Source organism: Neofelis nebulosa, chromosome 9 (assembly GCF_028018385.1).
Source record: "Neofelis nebulosa isolate mNeoNeb1 chromosome 9, mNeoNeb1.pri, whole genome shotgun sequence".
Classification (NCBI taxonomy): domain Eukaryota; kingdom Metazoa; phylum Chordata; class Mammalia; order Carnivora; family Felidae; genus Neofelis; species Neofelis nebulosa.
Genome location: NC_080790.1, coordinates 23,078,972 through 23,099,602, shown reverse-complemented (window position 1 = coordinate 23,099,602; position 20,631 = coordinate 23,078,972). Strand labels below are relative to the sequence as shown.

At 45.6% G+C, this 20,631-nt stretch overlaps 1 protein-coding gene across 1 annotated transcript in view; it reads right to left on the bottom strand.

The window, feature by feature from the left end:
* The window catches only part of PLB1 (phospholipase B1), a 144,172-nt gene that overhangs the window by 52,142 nt on the left and 71,399 nt on the right, over window positions 1-20,631 (bottom strand). Inside the window, 8 exon segments of the mRNA XM_058682913.1 lie at window positions 704-804; window positions 1,091-1,156; window positions 4,071-4,151; window positions 4,492-4,543; window positions 7,730-7,838; window positions 11,896-11,939; window positions 13,446-13,519; window positions 15,501-15,559. Of these exon segments, the coding sequence (XP_058538896.1) occupies window positions 704-804; window positions 1,091-1,156; window positions 4,071-4,151; window positions 4,492-4,543; window positions 7,730-7,838; window positions 11,896-11,939; window positions 13,446-13,519; window positions 15,501-15,559 (586 nt within the window).

The following is a 20,631-nucleotide window of genomic DNA, read 5'->3' as shown; positions in this document are numbered from 1 at the left end:
GGCCTGGGCTAATGGTCCAGAGAGGGCCTTACAGGAAGCAATGCTGTGAGAAATGTTCATGCTCGGGTTAGAAGGGTATCTTAACCCTGAAGGTCATGGAGATGTGTAATATCAGAGAGGGAACTACCTTTGTTTGGCTCTGGAGACAGAATAAAGAAGGCTTCTCAGGGACTTTCCCAGGACCAGGGCGCTCTATGCTCCGGGAAGACTGTCCTCCAGATCCTGATTATAATTTGTCCCCCCTCTCCTCTAAGTGACAAGAGCCCTACATTTGTGATTGCCCAGCCAGGAGCACCCATGCCAAACAGAAGCTCCCTCTGTCCTGGAGATGGGCCTGTAGGGGTGGGGAAGCTCTGGATACACTTAGTGGTGGCCCGTGAGCCTGGCCACGCAGGACCACTCCGTTCCTCACACTTTACTCTTCCCTCCCCTGAGAACTGAAGGGTGTCCTGAGCCGCCATGACAACAGGAGCACGGCTGGGTTGTAAGTACATACTTGGAGGGTAGATGAGGCCTATGCTCAGTCACGAAAACCCGTTAGGCCTTGTCGGGTTGGAAAATGGGGTGGTCTTAACACTTCTCACACATCTGCCCTTGGGCTTTCTAAGTAATTGAGATTACTTTCTGCTAAGGGTCTCATGGCACTACAGGGAACGGGGCCGGGGAGTGGGTGGGTGGGTGGTTGGGGAAGCTTCCTTCTCACCTAAGGATCAGCCTTGGGCAGCTGACTTTCTTCTCCTGATACAGCTCCCTCAGGTTGATGATCTCCAGAACATTTACCAGGTTCACAAATGCCCGAGGAACCTGAGGGAAGGCAAGACCAGTCCCTAAGAGGACCAAGGCCAGGGGATCCAGTCTCTCATCTGGGTCTGGGGCCAGCTGGGTCCGTGGTCTTTAATGTGGCCCCGTCCACTTCCTTATCCCTCCTGCCCCACCTCCCCCCATTGACACTGTGTTTAGGACAAAGCATGGTCAGCACTGGCCTCCAGGGAAAGGCAGGCAGGAAGCCAGAGCTGCCTCTTTGCCAAGCCTGAGGCCCAAGAAGGACGCGGTTGAACTGCACAGAGGCCACGCAGACCAGCTTCCACACCTCAGCATGGAGGATATCCAGAGCCTTCCTGATGTTGTCCGTGAAGTTCTGGGGAGAATAGTGGACCTGCAAGAAGACAAAATGTTTAACACCATTCACTACCCAATCTCTCTGCAGACCAGGGCCATTTCCTCTCTTGGGTCCCCTTCTTCTTGTACTTCAGCCGGAATAGGCAACGTTGAAACATAAGGTTCACCTTCGGGGCCCCCAGCCTCTGCTCCAACCCCACTGTCCTTGGGCTGGTCGTGGTTGTGAGACCAGGGAAGCCTTTTTTTCTGTATGGAATTATGGAGAGCTCTGGATCCACTTTGCATTAGCGAGATGCAGGGCCTTAGCTAAAGCACATCACACCTCTGGGCCCCTCTAGAATGGGGTGTTGGAGCCTAGGACCTCTAAGATTCCTGTAGTTTGAATATTCTCTGATCCTATGGCCTGAGCTCTTTTCTTAGAGCCTCAAGTGCCTGGGGGATCTATGGCCCAATCAGATCACTTAAGGAGATGATGGGAGGGCAAGGGGGTCCTGGGAATCCTCTCCCCTAAGCATAAAAACATTTTAATCATTTTTTCTTCTGCTCTCCATACTTGTGGTTTAAAAAAAAAATTTTTTTTTTTTTAAGTGGAACCCTTTCTCTGGCTTAAATCTAACCAAGAGCCCAAACTAATCAAAACTATAACTTTCAAGAAGGGGGGCAGGGCCATGGTCCAACTTCCCCACCCACTTTGCTAACAGCCCCAGGCCCACCGTGGGCCTTCACGTCACAGCCTGAAAACCTCAGACCCTGGTGACTTTGATGCCAGGGAAGCAGGCTGTGAGGGGTCTTGGGGGCAGGGTTGCCCCTCAGAGAAGAAGCTCCCAGGCTCAGCAAGACTCCCCACTTCCTCAACTTTCCTCTGCTGGTCCTCTTTCTGCCTGACAAATGTCCTCATTTTCCAGCCCCAGCTGGAAGGTCTCCCGCTCTGTGTAAACCTCTGACTCTCCCCCACACAAAACACAAATTCCCATGGCAATTCTTACTTTGGAACTCTCTTCTGTATCACTACAACCACATCACGATGTTTTCCTTATCATGTTATGCCGAGTTGTCTGCGCCTCCCTCCCTGACTGTGTGTTCCTTGAGGACAGAGACTCAAGGCTTAGCTCCTAGGACAGCGCCTGGCATATGATATACGCCCAGCAAATGATACTAGAAATTAAAAACGTTCTGTTTATCAGAAAACACAATAAACAAAATTAAATAGAAAGCCACAAATAGGCAACATATTTGATAAAGGGGTTAGTATATTTAATATAAGCGGCTTTTAGAAATCAATAAGAAAGCGATAAATACCTTAACAGAAAATAGTCAATAGGCATAATATAGAACTTTTCAGGAGAAATTCAAATGAGCATTAAATAGAGGTTTATTCCTCCCTACTGATCAAGTAAATGCAAATTTTGAAAACAAGATACAATTTTTTCATTTATTAGATTAGCAGCTATTAAAACAAATAACATACATTGACAGATGGAGAGTGAGGAAATAGACATAACTGATACCAACATTCTGGAAGCAATTTGGCAATATGTATCCAAAACATTAAAAAATGTGCAGAATCCCCCCAAAATAAGATGGATGGATAAATCCATTAAACTTATAAGATAACATTTTGCTATATTAGCTTAATGGATTTAACAACTGTAAAATCTAGGCGGTGGATATATGAGCCTCTCCTCCACAATTCTTTCCATTTCTCAGTATGTTTGTAAGTTTTCGTGATAAAATATTAGGGGAAACATATATATCTTCTTGCTTAAAAGTCTTACTACTTGGAATACATATCAGGAAACAATTATAGATGTACATAAAGATGGATGTTTATGCTAGTATTATTTATAACAGGCATAATTAGAAACAATACAAGTTATGTCTCCAATGACTGGGGACAGCTAAATAAAGTATGGCCAATATAGGTTATGGGTGACTTATACGGTCATTAAGAATTATTTTATGGAAGACTAAATACTGACAGAGGAGTATCTTCCCAATGTATTGCTATTGAGAAAAAGCAGATCACCAAACAAGATTTCCAGAATGATGCTATTGTTAGCAAATAATAAAGAAATGGCTTCCCAATCACAGAACATGCTAGAAAGACATGCTAGACATGGCATTTTTGGATGTTGTTAATTACAGAGAATGTTTTTTTTTCTCTGTACTTTGATATACTTCCTATGTGGATTGCTTATAAAATAAAATTTTTAAGAAAACCTATTATCTTTAAAGTCTGCTGGATTCCATGCGGAAGAGTTGCAGGCATGCCTAGCACAGGCAGAAAAGGTAGAAATTACAAGAAGGCCGAGTTGGGCTTCACACAAAAAGCACTACCAAAAAAATTGGTACCTGCTTATAATACTAAGTAGAGCACATTAGAGAGCTGCCTATTGCTGGGAATGTTCAACAGCTAGATTCTATGGAAGGCATTCCTGCCACAGGTAGGAGAGTGGTCGGTAGGGTCGAGGACAGCTCAGAGATTCTGGGGTTCCAGGAAGAAGCGCCACATCCACAAGGCAGCAGCCTGGCTCTTGGGTTTCCCATCAACTCAGAGAGACTTGGCTCCGAACCTTGCCTAAACGCTTGCGTTAGGAAATCAACCTTTCCATTCAAATGATGGCCTAGAGATGGTAAGGCAGTTCAATGCTGGAGAAAGGAGCTGACTTATAATGACCTAGATGAAGATACGCCTGATTTTTCCAGATCCTTGGAATGCTATCTTGGTTTCTAGAATATGATATGATAAGGTTCCCTTGTTATGAAACTTAATCAAGATCAATTTCATAACCAGCTTGGTTGAATCTTTTCCTGGAGGTGAATGCCTCCTTGGTCTCAGGGTTAATCCCACGCCACAAGCCCCAAGTCCCAACCCCTGCTGTACTGCTCCAGCCACTGAGGGTGACAATCCCTTCCCTGGGGAGTCTTGAGTTAAGGTCCTGGAGACTCACCAGGTCACTGCAGAATTCACAGAGATCGTTGCCTCCTATAAACAGGGTTATTATCTTCCAATCTTCCTGAAAATTTATCTTCTGAAATGAATAGGAAACCAACAAGTAAGTGCCTTGCTCCAGAGTCAGGTCAAGGAAAAGTGCTGAACATTGGCAGGGATGGATCCTCACATACCAGAGGGTTTAATGGACATTAACAATTCCTGTTCTTTGGTTTTGGGGTCCTGAGATCATAGGTCACAGGTTGTAGGTGCTAAGTCATTTGTTGTTGTTTTTAAAGGTGGATTCTCTAGACTTCCATGTGGCCTCATCCTCTACCCCAGAGCTGAGCCTTTCTGCCTCCACGGATTTCTCCTGCTCACTCTCTCTTCCGGGGAATCCTACCTCAAGCGGTCCCAGGTGGTGCTTCCCCCAGAATTACCGTGTCATTCTTCATCAGGTCCACCAGCCTCCTGGCCTGAACAGGTAAATTCCTGTGGGCACATAGGAAGAAGTCACCTGAGAAGCAGGGACTGTGAAGCGGGGCAGGGAGAGGACTTCGCAGAGATGGCAGGAACCAAATGTGCAACAGGATAGTGGGACGGAAGGCTATGTTCCTGCCCCAGATCACCTTTCCCATTCAGTCTCCACTGGAGGTGTGGGGGAGGCGGGGGAGTCGTGACTGTGCTTTGGGAAGGGCAGGGCACGCCACACATGAGGGGGTGACTCAGAGGAATGTTTCCTGATTGGCCTCCTTGATGAAACGTCCTCCTTTCTCTTCCAAGCCAGGCTCATTCGGGGCAGACAGAAGGCTGTATGTGCGTCTCATGTCATACATTGCTGGGTATGAGTCTGATTCTGTGGTATGAACTCCACCTCAAGGGTACCCGCACCCTCGAGGTGACGTGGTTGAGTCAGACACACTTGGGCTTGATATTTAGTGGCCTCCTGCTGACTGTGGTCATGTAACTTAAGTTTGCAGTCCCCAAAGAGTAGAGATAAACCCCCCCTAACCGAGAGGGTCATGGAGAGCAGTGAATGAGATGAGCAAAGGAGCCTTGTGGAGTAAGAGCCACTCTTGGTGCCACATAGCATGGGGCTGACTCCTGCTTCCATCAGCCACTCCCCAGCTGTGAGACCTTGACAGAGTACTCGACTTGGCAAACCCTCAGTGTTTCCCTGTGTACCATGGGGACGGTAAGCATACCTTCTTCATCGAGTTGTCGGATGGATGAGATCAAGAACTTAGAGTAGCATGTGGTAAGCATCCACATTGGAAATAATCCACTGAATCACTACCACCACCACCACCATCGATACCAGTCTCTGGCACAGTGCCAGCAGGAAAATACTGGTTGTCAGATCTTCCTTTTTTAATAAAAAAATTTTTTTTTTAGTTTATTTATTTTGAGATAGAGAGAGAGTGAGCAAGCATCAGTCAGGGAGGGGCAGAGAGAGAGGGAAAGAGAGAATCTCAAGCAGACTCCATGGTGTCACGGCAGAGCCCGACGTGGAGCTTGATCTCACGAACCTCGAGATCATGACTTGAGCTGAAACCAAGAGTCGGATGCTCAACCGACTGAGCCACCCCGGCACCCCAATTTCATCCTCTCTTAACTATTAGCCCAGCTAGCCTGGTCTTAACCACAGTGAACTAAGTATCAAGATGACCTGGGTGGGAGTTTTGGGTAAGCCACTTAATCTCTTTGAGCCTTGGTTTCCGCATCTGTAAATCTGAAGCCATCAGGGCACATGCTCTGTGGACCAGAGTCTGATTACTTGACCTCTCTGAGCCTCAATATCCTCATTAAGAAAATGTGAGTATCTGACCTCTGTTCTGTCCAACTCACAATAACGACACAGAACACAGGGATAATAAACATGAAGCTACCTTGTACATTGGACACTGCTGTTAGGTATGAGGGGTTATTACTGGACCCGGGATAAAGCCTGCAGGGCACAAGGACAACAGACCACATGGTTGAGTTGATGCTTTTGTTCAGACCACTTTGTCTCTTTGTGCTACAGTTTCTTCATCTGTCATCTGGGCGTAATAATCCCTAACTCCTCCCTACATCTCAGGATGTGCTTGGACAAATGGATTACTTGTGCAAAAGAGCCCCATGGCCTTGAGGACAGCAAGGGAGGAATCCATATGAATCACGCTCTGTTTTGCTTACTTTTATATTCTCCACGAAGGTTTCATTCTTGGATGCCTCCCTGACCGAATCATGCTTAGAAATGTCTCTCCTGATACTACAAGCTGACAAATGCTTTGGGAAAAAGCAAAGCTATGGTAATATTAAAGCCACAATTTTTAGGCAGTAAATTGGTAACCTTTCACTTTTCCCCCACCAAAAGGGAAAATGAAGCTGCAGAATTCATTATAAAACTGATCAGGTTTTGTAAAATCTCTCATTTGGATTATTCCTGTCGTGAGTAAATAAGAGTTACTCAGGTGGCGAGTAGTTTCGGGATGGTATTGAATCGACTGGCCGAATGATGTCAGGGAATCTGGGAACCAAACACAGAATCCCTAAGATCTACATAGTAAAGAGGTTTGGGACTATTCTGGAAGAAAAATAGGATTAAGAAACAGAGAGGATGGAGGCACCTGGCTGGCTCAATTGGTTAAGCGTCCGATTCCCGATTTTCAGCTCAAGTCATGATTTTGCAGTTCATGAGTTTGAGCCCCATATCAACACACAGCCTTCCTGGGATTCTCTCCAACCTCCCCCACCCCTCCCCCAACTTGCACTCTCTCTCAAATAAATAAACTTTTTAAAAAATTAAAAAAAAAAAAAAAAGAAACAGAAAGGGTCTTTCCATATTTATCCTAGCTTCAGTGTGGTATTCACTTTTCTCTGACTAGGTGGCAAATCTGAGGAAGCACCTCAGGCTCGGGGATCATGGAGAGAAATGGAGGCGTAGGACCCAGGGAAGCCTACCCTGCTCTCGGAACCTTCCACTCAGTGTGCATGGACCCCTGCTCACCACCAGTTCACCTAGGTAGGTCCTGCATTCCTGCTGCATTGCTCCTGGGACCACCATCCTGACCCAACCTGTCTACACAACTTCCAGCTCACCAGAACTTTCACATCCAACATGGCATGGAACCCCATAGCCACCCCATGGGAGAGCTTCACAGCCAGGCCCATCTCGGAGGCTAAGGTTTAGGGAGGCGGGATGTGTGTGCTAGGACTCAGACTCAGAGCTTCCTCCCAGGACCCATGCTCCTTCAATGACCCAGGAAGGGTGCAAAGTTGAGAGCCTGAAAAGACTGTTGGAAAGCATATCTGAGGAAGGCAAGGAGAAGAAGACACGAAAGATGGAGCACTGAGGAAGCAATGAAAACTGGAACTCAGATTGAGCCCTCTCATACCACTGTCTTCTGTGGACACGAGATTTCTAAAAAAGGCAAAGTAATTTGCTCAAAGCATATACCTGGCATCAGAGCAAACTGTGACTAGTTCCTGGGGTGGTGTTGGGGGTGGGCTAGTATGTTTGTGTCCCACAGTGAGGGACACCCCAGGAGAGCCCAGCCAGTCCAGTCTTTGACCCCCAGACCTCTCCCTTGGACCAAACCTCCCAGCCTTCAGCCATACACCCCTGCCCAGGCCAAGCCCCCGACTAGGTCCCCAGAGGACCTCTGGGGCCACCCCCAAGGCTCCCCTGCTCACTCAGCTCGGGCTCCTGCCACAGCCTGATTTAGGAACGCTCCAGCACTGTTTTCTTTCCCGGTACCAATAGAGAAGCCCCTCAGGTTAGGGTTGAATTCGCGGAAGATGTCTGGAAATACAAAGAAGAGACATGCTTAGTAACTACCCCGAAAACAATCTTCACATTCCTTTGATAAGTGCCAGTGCATGTTAGGGACAAAGAACCCTCACCCTTCAAGCTCTTAACCTTACTGTTGACTCAGCCCAGAAAGAAAATGTCCAGCAGGCTGGGGCTTAACCACATGGGCAACACACGTACATTGGTGTTTCATGAATTATTGTCATGAATAAATGTGAGTCTGGGTCTGGTGCCTCTCTCATGCATTTTTCTTTTTGTTTTCTAGATATATAATAATTTTTTGAGATAGAATTCATACACCATGACATTCACAACTTAAAGTGCAGTTCAATAGCCCTTAGTCTATTCACAGAGCTGTGCAACCATCAACATAATGGACTTTAGAACATTTTCATCACCCCCAAAAAGAAACTCTGTGCACACGAGTCACTCCCCATTCCCTCCAACCCTGTGGCAACCACTAATTTACTTTCTCTCTGTGTAGGTTTGCTTATTCTATACATCTCATATAAACGGAATCATACAACATGACTTCTGTGGCTGGCTTCTGTCACGGACCATGTTTTCAGAGTTTATCCATGTTACAGCACGCATCAGCACTTGATTCCTTTCACTGCCAAATAATATCCCACTGTACGGATAGACCACATTTATCCATGCATCCTTTGAAGGATTGGGATTGTTCCCACTTTTTTGGCCATTATGAATAATGTTGCTACGAACAAGTTTACTTTTGTACTAGTTTTTGTGTGAATTTCTCTTGGATATACATTTAGGAAGAGAAATGTTGGCTCCTATGGTAACTGTTTAAACTTTTGAGGAATGTACAGACCTTTTTTCAAAGCATCTGTGTGATTTTATGTTCCTGTCAGGAGTGTAGGAGGGTCTTAATTTCTGCACATCCTCACCAACATTTATCTTTTTAAAAATAACAAATATAGTGGATGTGGAATGGTGCCTCATTATGATTTGGTTTGCTTTAATGGCTACTAATGTTGAACATCTTTTCATATACTTATTGGTCATTTGTGTATCTTCTTTGGTGAAATGTCTATTCAAATTGTTTGCCCATTTTTAATGGACCCAAATCAAATTGTCTTATTATTGAGTTTTAAGAGTTCTTTATATTTTCTAGATATAAGTTTCTTAGCAGATATGATTTACAAATATCTTCTTTCCCTCTTTGGGTTATCTTTTTACTTTCTTGAGGGTATCTTTTGAAGCTCAAAGGTGTTTAATTTTGTCCCATCTATTTTTTTTCTTTTGTCACTTGTGCTTTTGGTGTTGTGTCTAAGAAGTCTTTGTTTAGCCCAAGGTCATGAAGATTTGCTCCTATACTCTCTTCTAAGGGTGAATTTTAGCTCTTACATTTAAGCCATTTTGAGTTCATTTTTGTATATGGTGTGAGGTAGGAGTCCAACTTCATCATTTTGCATATGGCTATATACTTATCCCAACACTATTTACTGAAAAGACTATTCTTACCCATTGATGTTGGCACTCATGTTGAAAACGAGTTAACCATAAGTATGGAGGTTTATTTATGGACTCTCAATTCTATTCCATTGATCTATATGGCTATCCTTATGCCAGTACCACATTGTCTTCATTATTGCAGCTTTATAAGTTTTGAAATTGGGAAGTGTGAGTCCACTGGCTTTGTTCTTTTTCAAAATTATCTTGGCTATTCTGGGTCTTTTAAATTTCCATATGAATTTTAGAGTCAGCTTGTCAATTTAAGCAAAGAAGCCACCTGGAATTTTGATAGAGATTATATCAAATCTGTAGATTAATTTGGAGGATGTTGCCATCTTAACAGTATTATATCTTCTGATCCATGAACATGGAACGTCTTTCCATTTGTTTAGGTCTGATTACACTTCTTTCAGCAATGTTTTGTAATCTGAAAAGTATAAAGGATGCACTTCGTTTGCTGAACCAAGAATGCAATAGAACCTACACAACACAGATGCACTGAACTCATTCCTTGGAGACATTGTACCCAATGGATAGAAATTACTCTGGGGGGTGCCTGGGTGGCTCAGTTGGTTGAGTGTCTGACCCTTGGTTTAGGCTCCGGTCACGATCTCATGGTTGGTGGGTTCAGGCCCTGCATCAGGCTCTGCGCTGACAGTGTAGGGCCTGCTTTGGATCCTCTCTCTCCTTCTCTCTGCCTCTCTCTCTCTCTCTCAAAATAAACATTCAAAAAAAAAAAAAAAGAAAGAAAGAAATTACTCTGATTTCTACTCAACAGAAGGAAGAGCTGTGAAATCACCAGAGCAATCTGCAAATAGAATGGATTCTCCCAGGTTTCCCATTACTGGGGGAACCCAGCACAGGCCAGCTAGCTACTTATCATGAATATCACAGAAAAGCACTACACATTGTTTCGAGCAAGAACTTGCTGGTGCATGCAGTTCCCTCTGCCAGGAATGTTCCATCCCCTTTCCTTACCTGATGAATTCTATTTCTTAAAACCCCTTTCAGAAGGCACAGTTAACCATCTTCTTATTTATTTTCCCCTAAACATTGTACATAGCTATCATTATCGGTATATGTGTCTGTCTTTAGGGAGACATGTCCCCAAAGAGATTGTGATGATGTCATGAGGGCAAGAGCCTTGCTTCATTCTCCTATTTCCCAAGCATCCAGACCTGGAGTATCTGCTGGATTAAATTGAAGAGGGAGCCGAACCCAGGTTCTCTTCTGACCTTATGTTCTCGTAAATCTTTGAACACATTTTCATGCAGTTATTTCCCTGTGGATTACCCAGTTACTTCATAACTGTTGTGAGGAAGAGTCTGAACAGGCAATGGTCTGCTGCTCAGCCAAGTATGGACTCTACCCGGGGGGTGACACTGTCTCAGTCCTTTGTAAATCACTGTAGTGAAAGATCCAATCCCCTCATCCACGATAATAGCGTGGGAATCAGGAAGCCCAGCAAAGCTGATGTATACGCAGGGCCAGCTCACAGCCCAGTCAATCACACTCACAGAAGCAACCCAAACCACCTCCCCTAGCAGTAAAGACAGGGAGGACATGTGTCACAGGACCGTACCTATTTCAATGCACCAGAGTTTGCAAATAGCAAAACAGATAACCATACATGAAGCCCAATCGGTCCTGCCTAGGTGGAGATCAAGCCATCTCCATCACCAAAGTCTTGGTGCCTTAAACCTCAAAGAACTCCTTGCCTTCCAAAGATATGTTACAAAGGGATAATTCCAAGAAAAGTAAATGAGAGCAGGACCAATTAAGTTCCTCTCAGGCAAAAACCAAATATTATTAGCTGGAAGATCTGAAGGGAAAATAATTGTGACATTTAGTGAATGCCTACTTTAAGAACAAGCACTGTGGTGTTCATGCGCTAAGGAGAATAAAAAGACACATCAGGCCAGACCATTCAGAAAACATAGCTCAGGCTTAAAAAAAAAAAAAAATTATTCCAAGCAGGCTGCGGGTGAAGTGATTCAAGGAAAACATCAGGCCCCCAATACGGCTGTGTTTGCACAGCCTGCGCAAACTACTGCTGTGGTGGTAGCATTTCCTAGTGACACTCAGGGATTCAACGTCTTTGTATACAGTGGTGATTAATGGAGCCCAAGCCCAGATCAATGCCTCCCAGAAAGGTGCTCTGCTCAGAATGACAGGCAAAACAGAGATGGGTTTACTTTCCTTCTTTCTGAAATCATTTCCTAAGAATGACTTGCACTAAGATTTAGCCTGAAGTCTCTTCTCCCTCTCTTCCTTCCTTTTACAAATACAATTTCTCTTTAAAAAGAAAGAGAGGGAGAGAAAGAGAAAAAAAAGAGAAAGAGAGAGAAAAAGAGAAATAAGGAAAAGAAAGGAAAAGAGAAAAGAAAAGAAAAAAAAAATCTCTCAAAGGCTTTCATGATGTTCATCAGAGACAGGCGACCGCCTCAGGGACGTTGCGCCCCCTGGTGAACGTGGCTGAGTCCCGCCGGCCGGCTCCCTGCCGAGCCCGCGACCGCCGCCAGGAGGCGCTGCTGAGCCGCACAGGGCTGAGCCCGGGCGATCGCGTACTCACTTGAGAGGGTGGTGACGCTGCTGAGGTTGTGATCGCCGCCGACACTGTGGTAGAACAAAAAAGAAAACCGAGGTTGAAAGTGCCATTGATGCCAAAACACCTCAGACACTCCCAAGACAGGCCTTTCTTCTGAGAGACACCCTGGGGGCTTGGAGCTTGTCATTTCCTCATTATTTCCAGTAGAAAAACAAACCGGAACATAGCAACTCCTCTTTTTGTCCCCACAAACCAGAACACACAGAGAAGAAACAGATTTAAATGGCACGGTGACTGCGATGATTTTTTTAACTTCGAGCACTGACGTTGGGACAGGGGAACAAAGTGGTCCCCCTTTGCCCCTGTTTTTCTAAAGGGAAGGTGAGCGTTCCTTGGATGCTGAGCCAAGTCGCGCCCCACTAGCCACTGCAGCTGGGCACGGCTGTTATTATTGAAAACACAGTGGAAACGTTTGCCCTCGTCATTCTGTTCCTATTTGGCTTGCAAAAACCTGCTTTTAAAGCGTGTCTTCTAGAGAGAACCCATCTTCTAAGCTGCTTCTAAAATTCCAAGCAAATCAAAGTTGGATGGGTTTCTAGGCATGAGAATATGCAACATTCCACAGTTTATCGGATTCCCTGCTTTTCCATATCTCCTCATTCTCTGCCAAGTACATCTGAGAACATTTAAAAGGGTCTCAAATGTTTGGGGTTTAATTCTGTGCAACATCGCAAGGGAGGATGCCTGGGATTCAACACTCAGGGTCAGTCTGGTACCAGGGATGCCAGATTCCGGGCTGAGGAAACACCAGACCTGCCCTCTCATGCTTGGCACGAGCCGGGTGTTCAAATCCCGAGTCCTGCTCACTGCAGCTTGGGGCAGCCTGGGTTTGATTACAGCCAGAGCAGGAACAAGCCTGCATGAAGCAGTCACCATGGGGGAATGTGCCAGATTAGGGGTCAGGAACCATCTGCTCTATTTTTTGCCCTTTTATCATCTGGCTGTGTGATCTTAGATAGGTTACTTGTCCTCTCTGAGCCTTGCCTTCTCATCTGTAAAATGAAGGCCCTTTAATAATGATACAAACTTCCATTTATATCTACTTTGCTGGATGCTTAAACTCTCTCTATTCCTCATGACGGTTCTCAGGCTGTATTATTATCCCTGCATGGAAGATAAAGAGACAAGCTCAGAGAGGTTAAGTAACTTGCTCAGAGTCGCATAGAGTTAGGCAGCCAGGATTCAGGTACAACTCCGGTTCCAAAAGGCCACTGTCTTCTTCTGAGCCTACTCCCCAGAGAGAGAAATGGAAGCTAGAGAAGCTTTTCAACCCAAACATTTATGTTCTTTCTCTCCCAAACTCGGCCTGTTCAGGCCTCAGTTCCTGTCCTGGGGAATGCAGTGGTTCAGGGGAAGCTTTTACAGTCCTTCCTCAAAGTAAACCAGAAGCTTCTGTTGAAAAGCACTAGGTGGCTCATGTGTCTGCTAGAAGAATTGTTCTCCGTGATGCTCAGGGGTCCTCCCCTGCCCTGCAATGAAGGGGTCATGCGGTGTCTTGCCACACCCTCACTCACCTCCAGGACAGGCCTCGATACTGAGTCAAGACATCCAAGATGTCCCCAGGCTTTGATCCAGCCCCATTACCTGCCTGAGAGGGAACATCAAGAGGTGAGTTTCCCTGCCCCCTCAGCTGGAAGGTCCGTGTTCTAGTTGTGGCTGGGAGCACCTGAGCACTCCCTAGAATCTAGAGTGTAGACAGTGCCCTGTCTTTTTTTTTTTTTTTTTTAAATGTTTATTTATTCTTAAGACAAAGACAGAGCATGAACAGAGGAGGGGCAGAGAGAGAGAGGAAAACACAGAATCTGAAACAGGCTCCAGGCTCTGAGCTGTCAGCACAGAGCCCGACACGGGGCTCGAACCCACGAACTGTGACACCGTGACCTGAGCCGAAGTCAGACGCTTAACCGACTGAGCCACCCAGGCGCCCCTACCCTGTCTCCATATGCATCTACCTTTACAGAGATGAGTGAGAGCTCCCACTGGGAACCCTGGTGCCATCCACCGCTTGGCCTCACCCTAAAAAACCCGGCCCAGACCAAGATCAAGTGCTACCAGGCTAGCAAAATGGCTCTGAAAATCAGACTGCAAGTGTCCACTTTTCAAAAGGACCCATTTCTGGGTCCCATCCACCTCCTTTTGAAAAGTTGTGAAATAGACCATAAAAGGAAACATATCACAATCCTTTGAAATCAACGTATCTCCTGTATGTACAATTTTAAAAATAGTAATACAATGCCGTGTACCTACCCTTAAGCTGAAGAAAGACACGGTCTTTTAAAACCTCAATCTGGGCACGCTCTGCAGATGCATGGCCCTTGCCTAAAGCGTGTCATTTCCAAGCAGGGCCATTGCAAAGGTCATGCTGAAGACAGGCCTCTGAGGCAGGCCAGGGGGGAGGCTGGCCTCCATGAGAGACCCTCCGGGGTGTGACCCCTGCTGTCTGGTGCCCAGTTCTCTGCCACCTGCCATGTATGTCACACTCCAAAGTTTGCCTCCCAGGAAGTCCTGAACAGCTATGCTGATTCTTGAGGACTGCTTCTCCCAAGAGCATCTTCAAGCAGACCAGCGGGTCAGGGGTCAGAGGTCAGGCGTTGGGGGGAGCTACCAGGCCACATCCAGCAGGAAGTGGTTGGAATAAGCAGTGCTAAGGACCAGCCTGCCTGTTCTTCTGGAAAGTTACAAGCAGTAGGGTGTTTGGGGTAAAGAATCGCTGAGGGGTCATGGAGGGCACAGCCACAGTACAGGGACAGGCTTCTGGACTTGGAATCAGGACTCATGAGTGCTGGTCCTGGTCCAGGGCCTGCAAGCTATGCAGTCGTGGGCACTCAGTGCACCTACCCGGCCCCGTCTTCTTTTTGGGTTAAGTTTAAGGTAAGTCATGTTTCGGAAGATTGTATCGAGGATGTCGATGGGATAGATGAAATGCTAACGAGCCACAGACATGAAAGGTGTCTACTGGTCTTTGGGGAAGATTCTCCTGGAGGCCCTGAATTCTACGGACCCAGAGAACAGCAGCTGGATGCGTCTGGAATGGGCGACTAGTAAATGGAAACTTGTGTCCGGCAACCTCTACCCCGTCTCTCAAAGGGCCTGATTTTCTTTCATTGGATAGCACTTTGCAGGCCTGAGGGGTCATCATGGAGCAGCTGCAGAGATGGGCTGGCATCATTCTGAGTACCTCGTCTTCCTCTGCCCCCTGCCCCCCACCCCATTAACACCTGCTCCCGCCTAATCCTCTCTTCACCCTCCTTTGACTTCCTGCATGACCAGCGCCGGGTCTTTGAAGGAGCCCCACACTGTGCGTGAGACCTAGTCCAATCCACCCAATGCTACCAGGCTGTGAGACTTGGGCTGGGTCACTTCTGTCACGGCTGCTCCCTCTGAGGTCCCCCCACTTCCTCCTCACTCATTCATCCCAGCGTCGGGAGAGGAACACTGAGGTTAGGATGGACATGGGGACCGGAGAGGGGCGGGAGATGACCATGGTCATGAGAGTTCCTCTCTCCGGGTTCTCCCATTAATCCAGATCTCCTCCCCTGCCCGCTCCTCCCACAGTTGGGGTAACTCACCGTGAGAGAGTCCCCCAGGGCTGCGATTACCTTGATGTCAGCCAGCTTCAGCCTGTGAACTGAGAACGCACACACCAGTTAATGGAAGACAGGGGTTCTTATCTCCTCTGAAAGTGAGCGATCTTCCAGGAAAACTGAGAGAGAAAGTCCATTTGTAATTGTAATTCAGCTTGGGCAGAGATACTAAATCTGTCACAAGCCTGTCATAAGGCCGTGGATCCTGACTGTTATCTCTTCCTTGGAGCACTTGCACATGGGCTCAGGACCTAGGAGGTGGACCCAAATTTCAGAGGGGATTCTGGGGCCTTTGGTGAAACCTGGTGCCACAAGGTGAGCAGTTACCCTCAGGGCCTGAAACGGCTCCTGGCAATGTGGTCTGGGAGTCAGGCAGGAGTTGGCGTGGAGATGTAACCAACACTTAATCTATTCCAGGATCTGTTGATAATGAAGATAAAATTTTATATCATCCTGTTAAAAAATAAAAAATCAGCTCACGGGCGCCTGGGCGGCTCAGTCGGTTAAGCGTCCGACTTTGGCTCAGGTTGTGATCTCATAGTTCGTGAGTTCGAGCCCCACATTGGGCTCTGTGCTGACAGTTCAGAGCCTAGAGCCTGGAGCCTGGTTTGGATTCTGTGTGTCCCTCTCTCTCTGCCCCTCCCCTGCTCTCTCTCTCTCTCTCTCTCAACAAGAAGTAAAATGCTAAAAAATTAAAACAAAAATACTCAGTGAAAACAATGCTCAAAGGGATCTCCAGGTCCTGGCTCCTTCCGTGGAGACATCTTGTCTACCTCACCTCCATTACCATCTGCAGATGGGAAGCTGCCACTCCCACGGAGGATCTGCTCTCACTGGAAAAGTAAAAGTCCCTGCCTCTTCTAATGACAGCATGCAAACGAACACATACATAATTGTGAATGTGTGTATGCAAAATATATAGATTAGTGATCCTCAAATTTGAGCGTGCATCAGAATCACTTGGGGAGCTTGTTAAAACGCAGATGGTCGGTTCCTACCCTCAGAGTTTCTGCTTCAGTAGGTCTTGGGAGGGGGTGGGGTAAGGATATGTGGTTAGAAGAACAATATCAAATCACAAAGCCAGCTGCACACATTAGCACACATCCATGGGGTTGAGCCTGAGAACTTTAAAATGACCTCCTCTCAAAGAAATTGGGCTATGGGTAAAAAAAGGCAACCCAACAGAAAGTAAGACCTCCTTCCCTCAACTCTAGAGGGCTTATTTTAGTTGCTGGTGATGACAGCCAATCACTATATTCTTGTTGCCATAATGTATGATAGCCACAGTGAATGCTGTGAACACTTGCTAGGGGGCAAAGGTTAGGGGAAATCTTTGAAGCTGGTAAAATGTGGAAGCGATGGGCAGATTTGCTTCAAAAGCTCATTATAGTTTGCTAAAGAGGCAGCTGGAACTGGTCATCCCGCCGCCTAAATTTGTAGCAGACAGAAAGGAAACGTACACATGTGTGCATGCATGTGCACATCTATGTGTGTGTGTGTGTGTGTGTGTGTGTGTGTGTGTGTGTGTGTGTGTGTATGTATATGTGTAGATAGATCTGAAGGATTTCCTTTGAGAGATAATAAACCAAACCAAGACTATGTGGGAGGGGTCTGACTTATCTGGGATTTTATTAATATAGAGCCTGACAGGTTTCATTTGTTTAACATCCTGCAGACCTTGATTTGAGCTTTGTTAATATCATCACGCATGACAAAGACACAGCCTGGAAACACAGCGAAGCACTTTAGCAATTGCTCTCCTTGGGGAAATAACTACTTAGAGATAAGATTAAATTTATGTGGGCTGATTAGCTAAACATTATCTGGTACAAACTGTCCACCACCCTGAAATGAGTTGATAAATACATCAATAACTCATCAAGATTTCTACAGAGGGGGCCTCTTATCAGAAGGCCATCCAAGCTATGATGAAATATCACGAATGGTAAGAAAATGGTAGACTATAGAATGAGGAGAAGACTTGACACTTTGGAGCTTTGTCTTGTATACCCCAAGAGCTTAAACCACGTGCAGCCATAATCTGACAAAAGCAGCTTTCCTCGCAATTGTCAGCTAGGGCCACCCAGCTCCTGATTCTCAGGACTTATGCTAACTTATGTTAACAACGGTGCTAAACTGCTGGCACCATGTTAGAACCTTGTTTGTGCCTTGGAAGTACTTCAGTGTGAGTTTGTATGAAGCAATCTGTGCCTTAGGGAGCACAGGGGCTCAAGCAATGTGCTAAGTTGAATTACAGGCTAAGTTAGTGGCTCTGTGTCAGAGACTTTACAGCTCTCAAAGCTTTAAATGATGGGCACTGCAGGGAAGGGAAATACCTATGCGTCCAAGTGTCTTTGGGTGATTTTGAACTTGCTCAGTGGACTGAGCAAGGGGACAGGTGGGCTGTTATTCCCTGTGAGGCATCAGTGCTTCCTAGTCATAGATGAGGTTAAACCACAAGACCCATGAACAGGTGATGATTACAGCAGCATCTCCAGGGTCATTGCAGTGCTGGGTCATAACAAAGTGAAACCCTTAATGATCTCCCGGTTCTGTAACTAGGGCATTTTTCATATTGGCTTTTGAGTAGCTCATTTTAGTCAAATGGGTATAATAAAGAACATCAAGGACTTACAAAGGAGCCAATGTCTTAAATGAATGAACTGTTCTAGATTTATACTATTGGTGACAGTGGCATGTAAATAGCTTTGTAGTTCTCTATTTTCAAATACTGTGAATTTCTCCCCCAGCATGGAATTAGCAGCTTGACATCAAGATAGCCAGCTTGAGTACAGAGCCAGGAGCCACGTCCCCCCGCTCCGTATTGTTACTCTTTTGTTTGCAAAATGCTACTCTTTTTCTCACTGGGAAAACCTTAGGTCAGCTGCCAGGCCCAACATATTTTTCTTAGTTACCCCAACTGTGTTAGAGGCAGACCATGGGGTAATATAAAATGATGCAAATATGTGCAAAGTTAGAAAGCCCACAGGAGATAGCACTTAGAGAGAGCATGTATGCACTGACTGGGAAGAAAACTCGGCAGCTTTTATTTATTTATTTTGCTACCAAATACTGATTAGTTATAAAAAAAAGTTGTGTCAACTCTCTCTATCTCATTCCAAAAGGCTCACAGATCGGAGGAAGAGGGTCATCACCTGTGGGCCCCAGAGGGCATGAGTGAGGCATCCAGGTTGCCAAGGGCTGTGGCCTATTGATGAAGGCAGTACCCTATGTTGAGACATCACTTTTGGTTAGTTATGTGTATCTGTGGATGGTTGAAGAGAAACACTAGGGAAGGGGACACGGCAGGTTTTTGAAAAGAACTTTGAAGGCAAAACAGTTATTTTATACAGAGTCTTAGTGAAAAATTGCTTTAATGGCAGATACCTTGATCTAGTTGGATTTAAAGATCTTTTCCAACCCTGAAAACTGTTGGTTTGCTACATTGGAAATACTCATTAAGATTAATTCAGCGAGGGGCGCCTGGGTGACTCAGTTGGTTAGGTGTCTGACTCTCGATTTCGGCTCAGGTCATGATCTCACAGTTCATGGGATCAAGCCCCATGTTCGGCTCTGTGCTCTCTCTGCAATTCTCTCTGCCTCTCCCCTGCTCACACTTGCTTGCGTGCTCTCTTAAGATAAATAAACATTAACAAAATTAATTCAGTGAACATTTACTGGGCTCCTATTATGTGCTGAGTCATTGGAGATATAAAGATAAGACAATCTGCTCCTTTAAGTATGCATCAGATACCATCATCTCAATCAGAAATTGCAAACATGATCTCCAGAGGAGTGAATGACCTTGCCAGAAATAGGACAGTTGTCAAGAAAAACTAATAATGTGGCCCTGTGCTAACTCTCTTTTTTAAAAATTTTTTTTTTTCAACGTTTTTTATTTATTTTGGGGACAGAGAGAGACAGAGCATGAACGGGGGAGGGGCAGAGAGAGAGGGAGACACAGAATCGGAAACAGGCTCCAGGCTCTGAGCCATCAGCCCAGAGCCCGACGCGGGGCTCGAACTCACGGACCGTGAGATCGTGACCTGGCTGAAGTCGGACGCTTAACCGACTGCGCCACCCAGGCGCCCCATGCTAACTCTCTTTTAACTACCCCAACAATCACAAGGATGGTTAAAATGTCCATTCACAGATCACACGTGCTAATGAAATGTGTTTTTTATTATTGCCCAGTTAGCAGTGGTCATTTTCCTAAATGACACCTTTCAGGCAGGACTCAGAAGGGCAGGCCCAGCTCTCATTTAGGATGGCCGTCACCCAGTTGGAGCGAGAGAGCATTTTGGTTCCATGCCCACTTGGTTAGATCGAGGAGACCTAAATGTACCCATTTGCTTATTCAGACGGTCCCTATCACCGGAGTATCTTCAATCTCAAGGTCTTAAGATTTCTTGGGCTTCCATCTTCAAATGCCAATAAACACAATAATCTTCAGGGTCAGAGGATAAAGAAAAGGTTCACATTTTATCTGCTTTCAGATGTTGAGATACGTTCTAAGGGATTGGTTATCATTATGACAGGAACATAATCTGGAAAGATTGCAAAATACTTTATAGTTCATCCTCTCAGAATGATAAGATTAAAAAAGGGATGGATATCATTTCTCTGTAAAGACTGGCGATTAAAAAATTCAAATTCTCTCTGTCCCTATACATGCAAATGCATGGACATACATATACACGTACATCTTTGTGTTTTTGCTGTAAGACAGCCTGTGTAGGAAGCTGATAATTTGTTTCTGCTGCTAGAGTTCTGCTAGTAAACTAACCAATAGGACTAAGTTGTCACCATGTATGAAGGGGATAAAAATCTAAAGATTAAACACGCACGAGTGTGCGCGCACTGTGTGTGTGTGTGTGTGTGTGTGTGCCTTACCTCCTATTCCATTGTTCTGCAACTTAGAACAAGAACCAGTTACAGACTGAAGTTTGTTACAAACATTTTAACTTACTTGCCATTCACGTGGCTTAATTTGAGCGTAGAGAGCTAAGACCTGCATGAAAGGTAGGCTGACACTTTGTCGTTCTACTAACGCTCAGCAAAAGAAAACAGTCTGACGACAAAGATGTGCATCCCTGAAAGAACCCTGCTAGGTGCT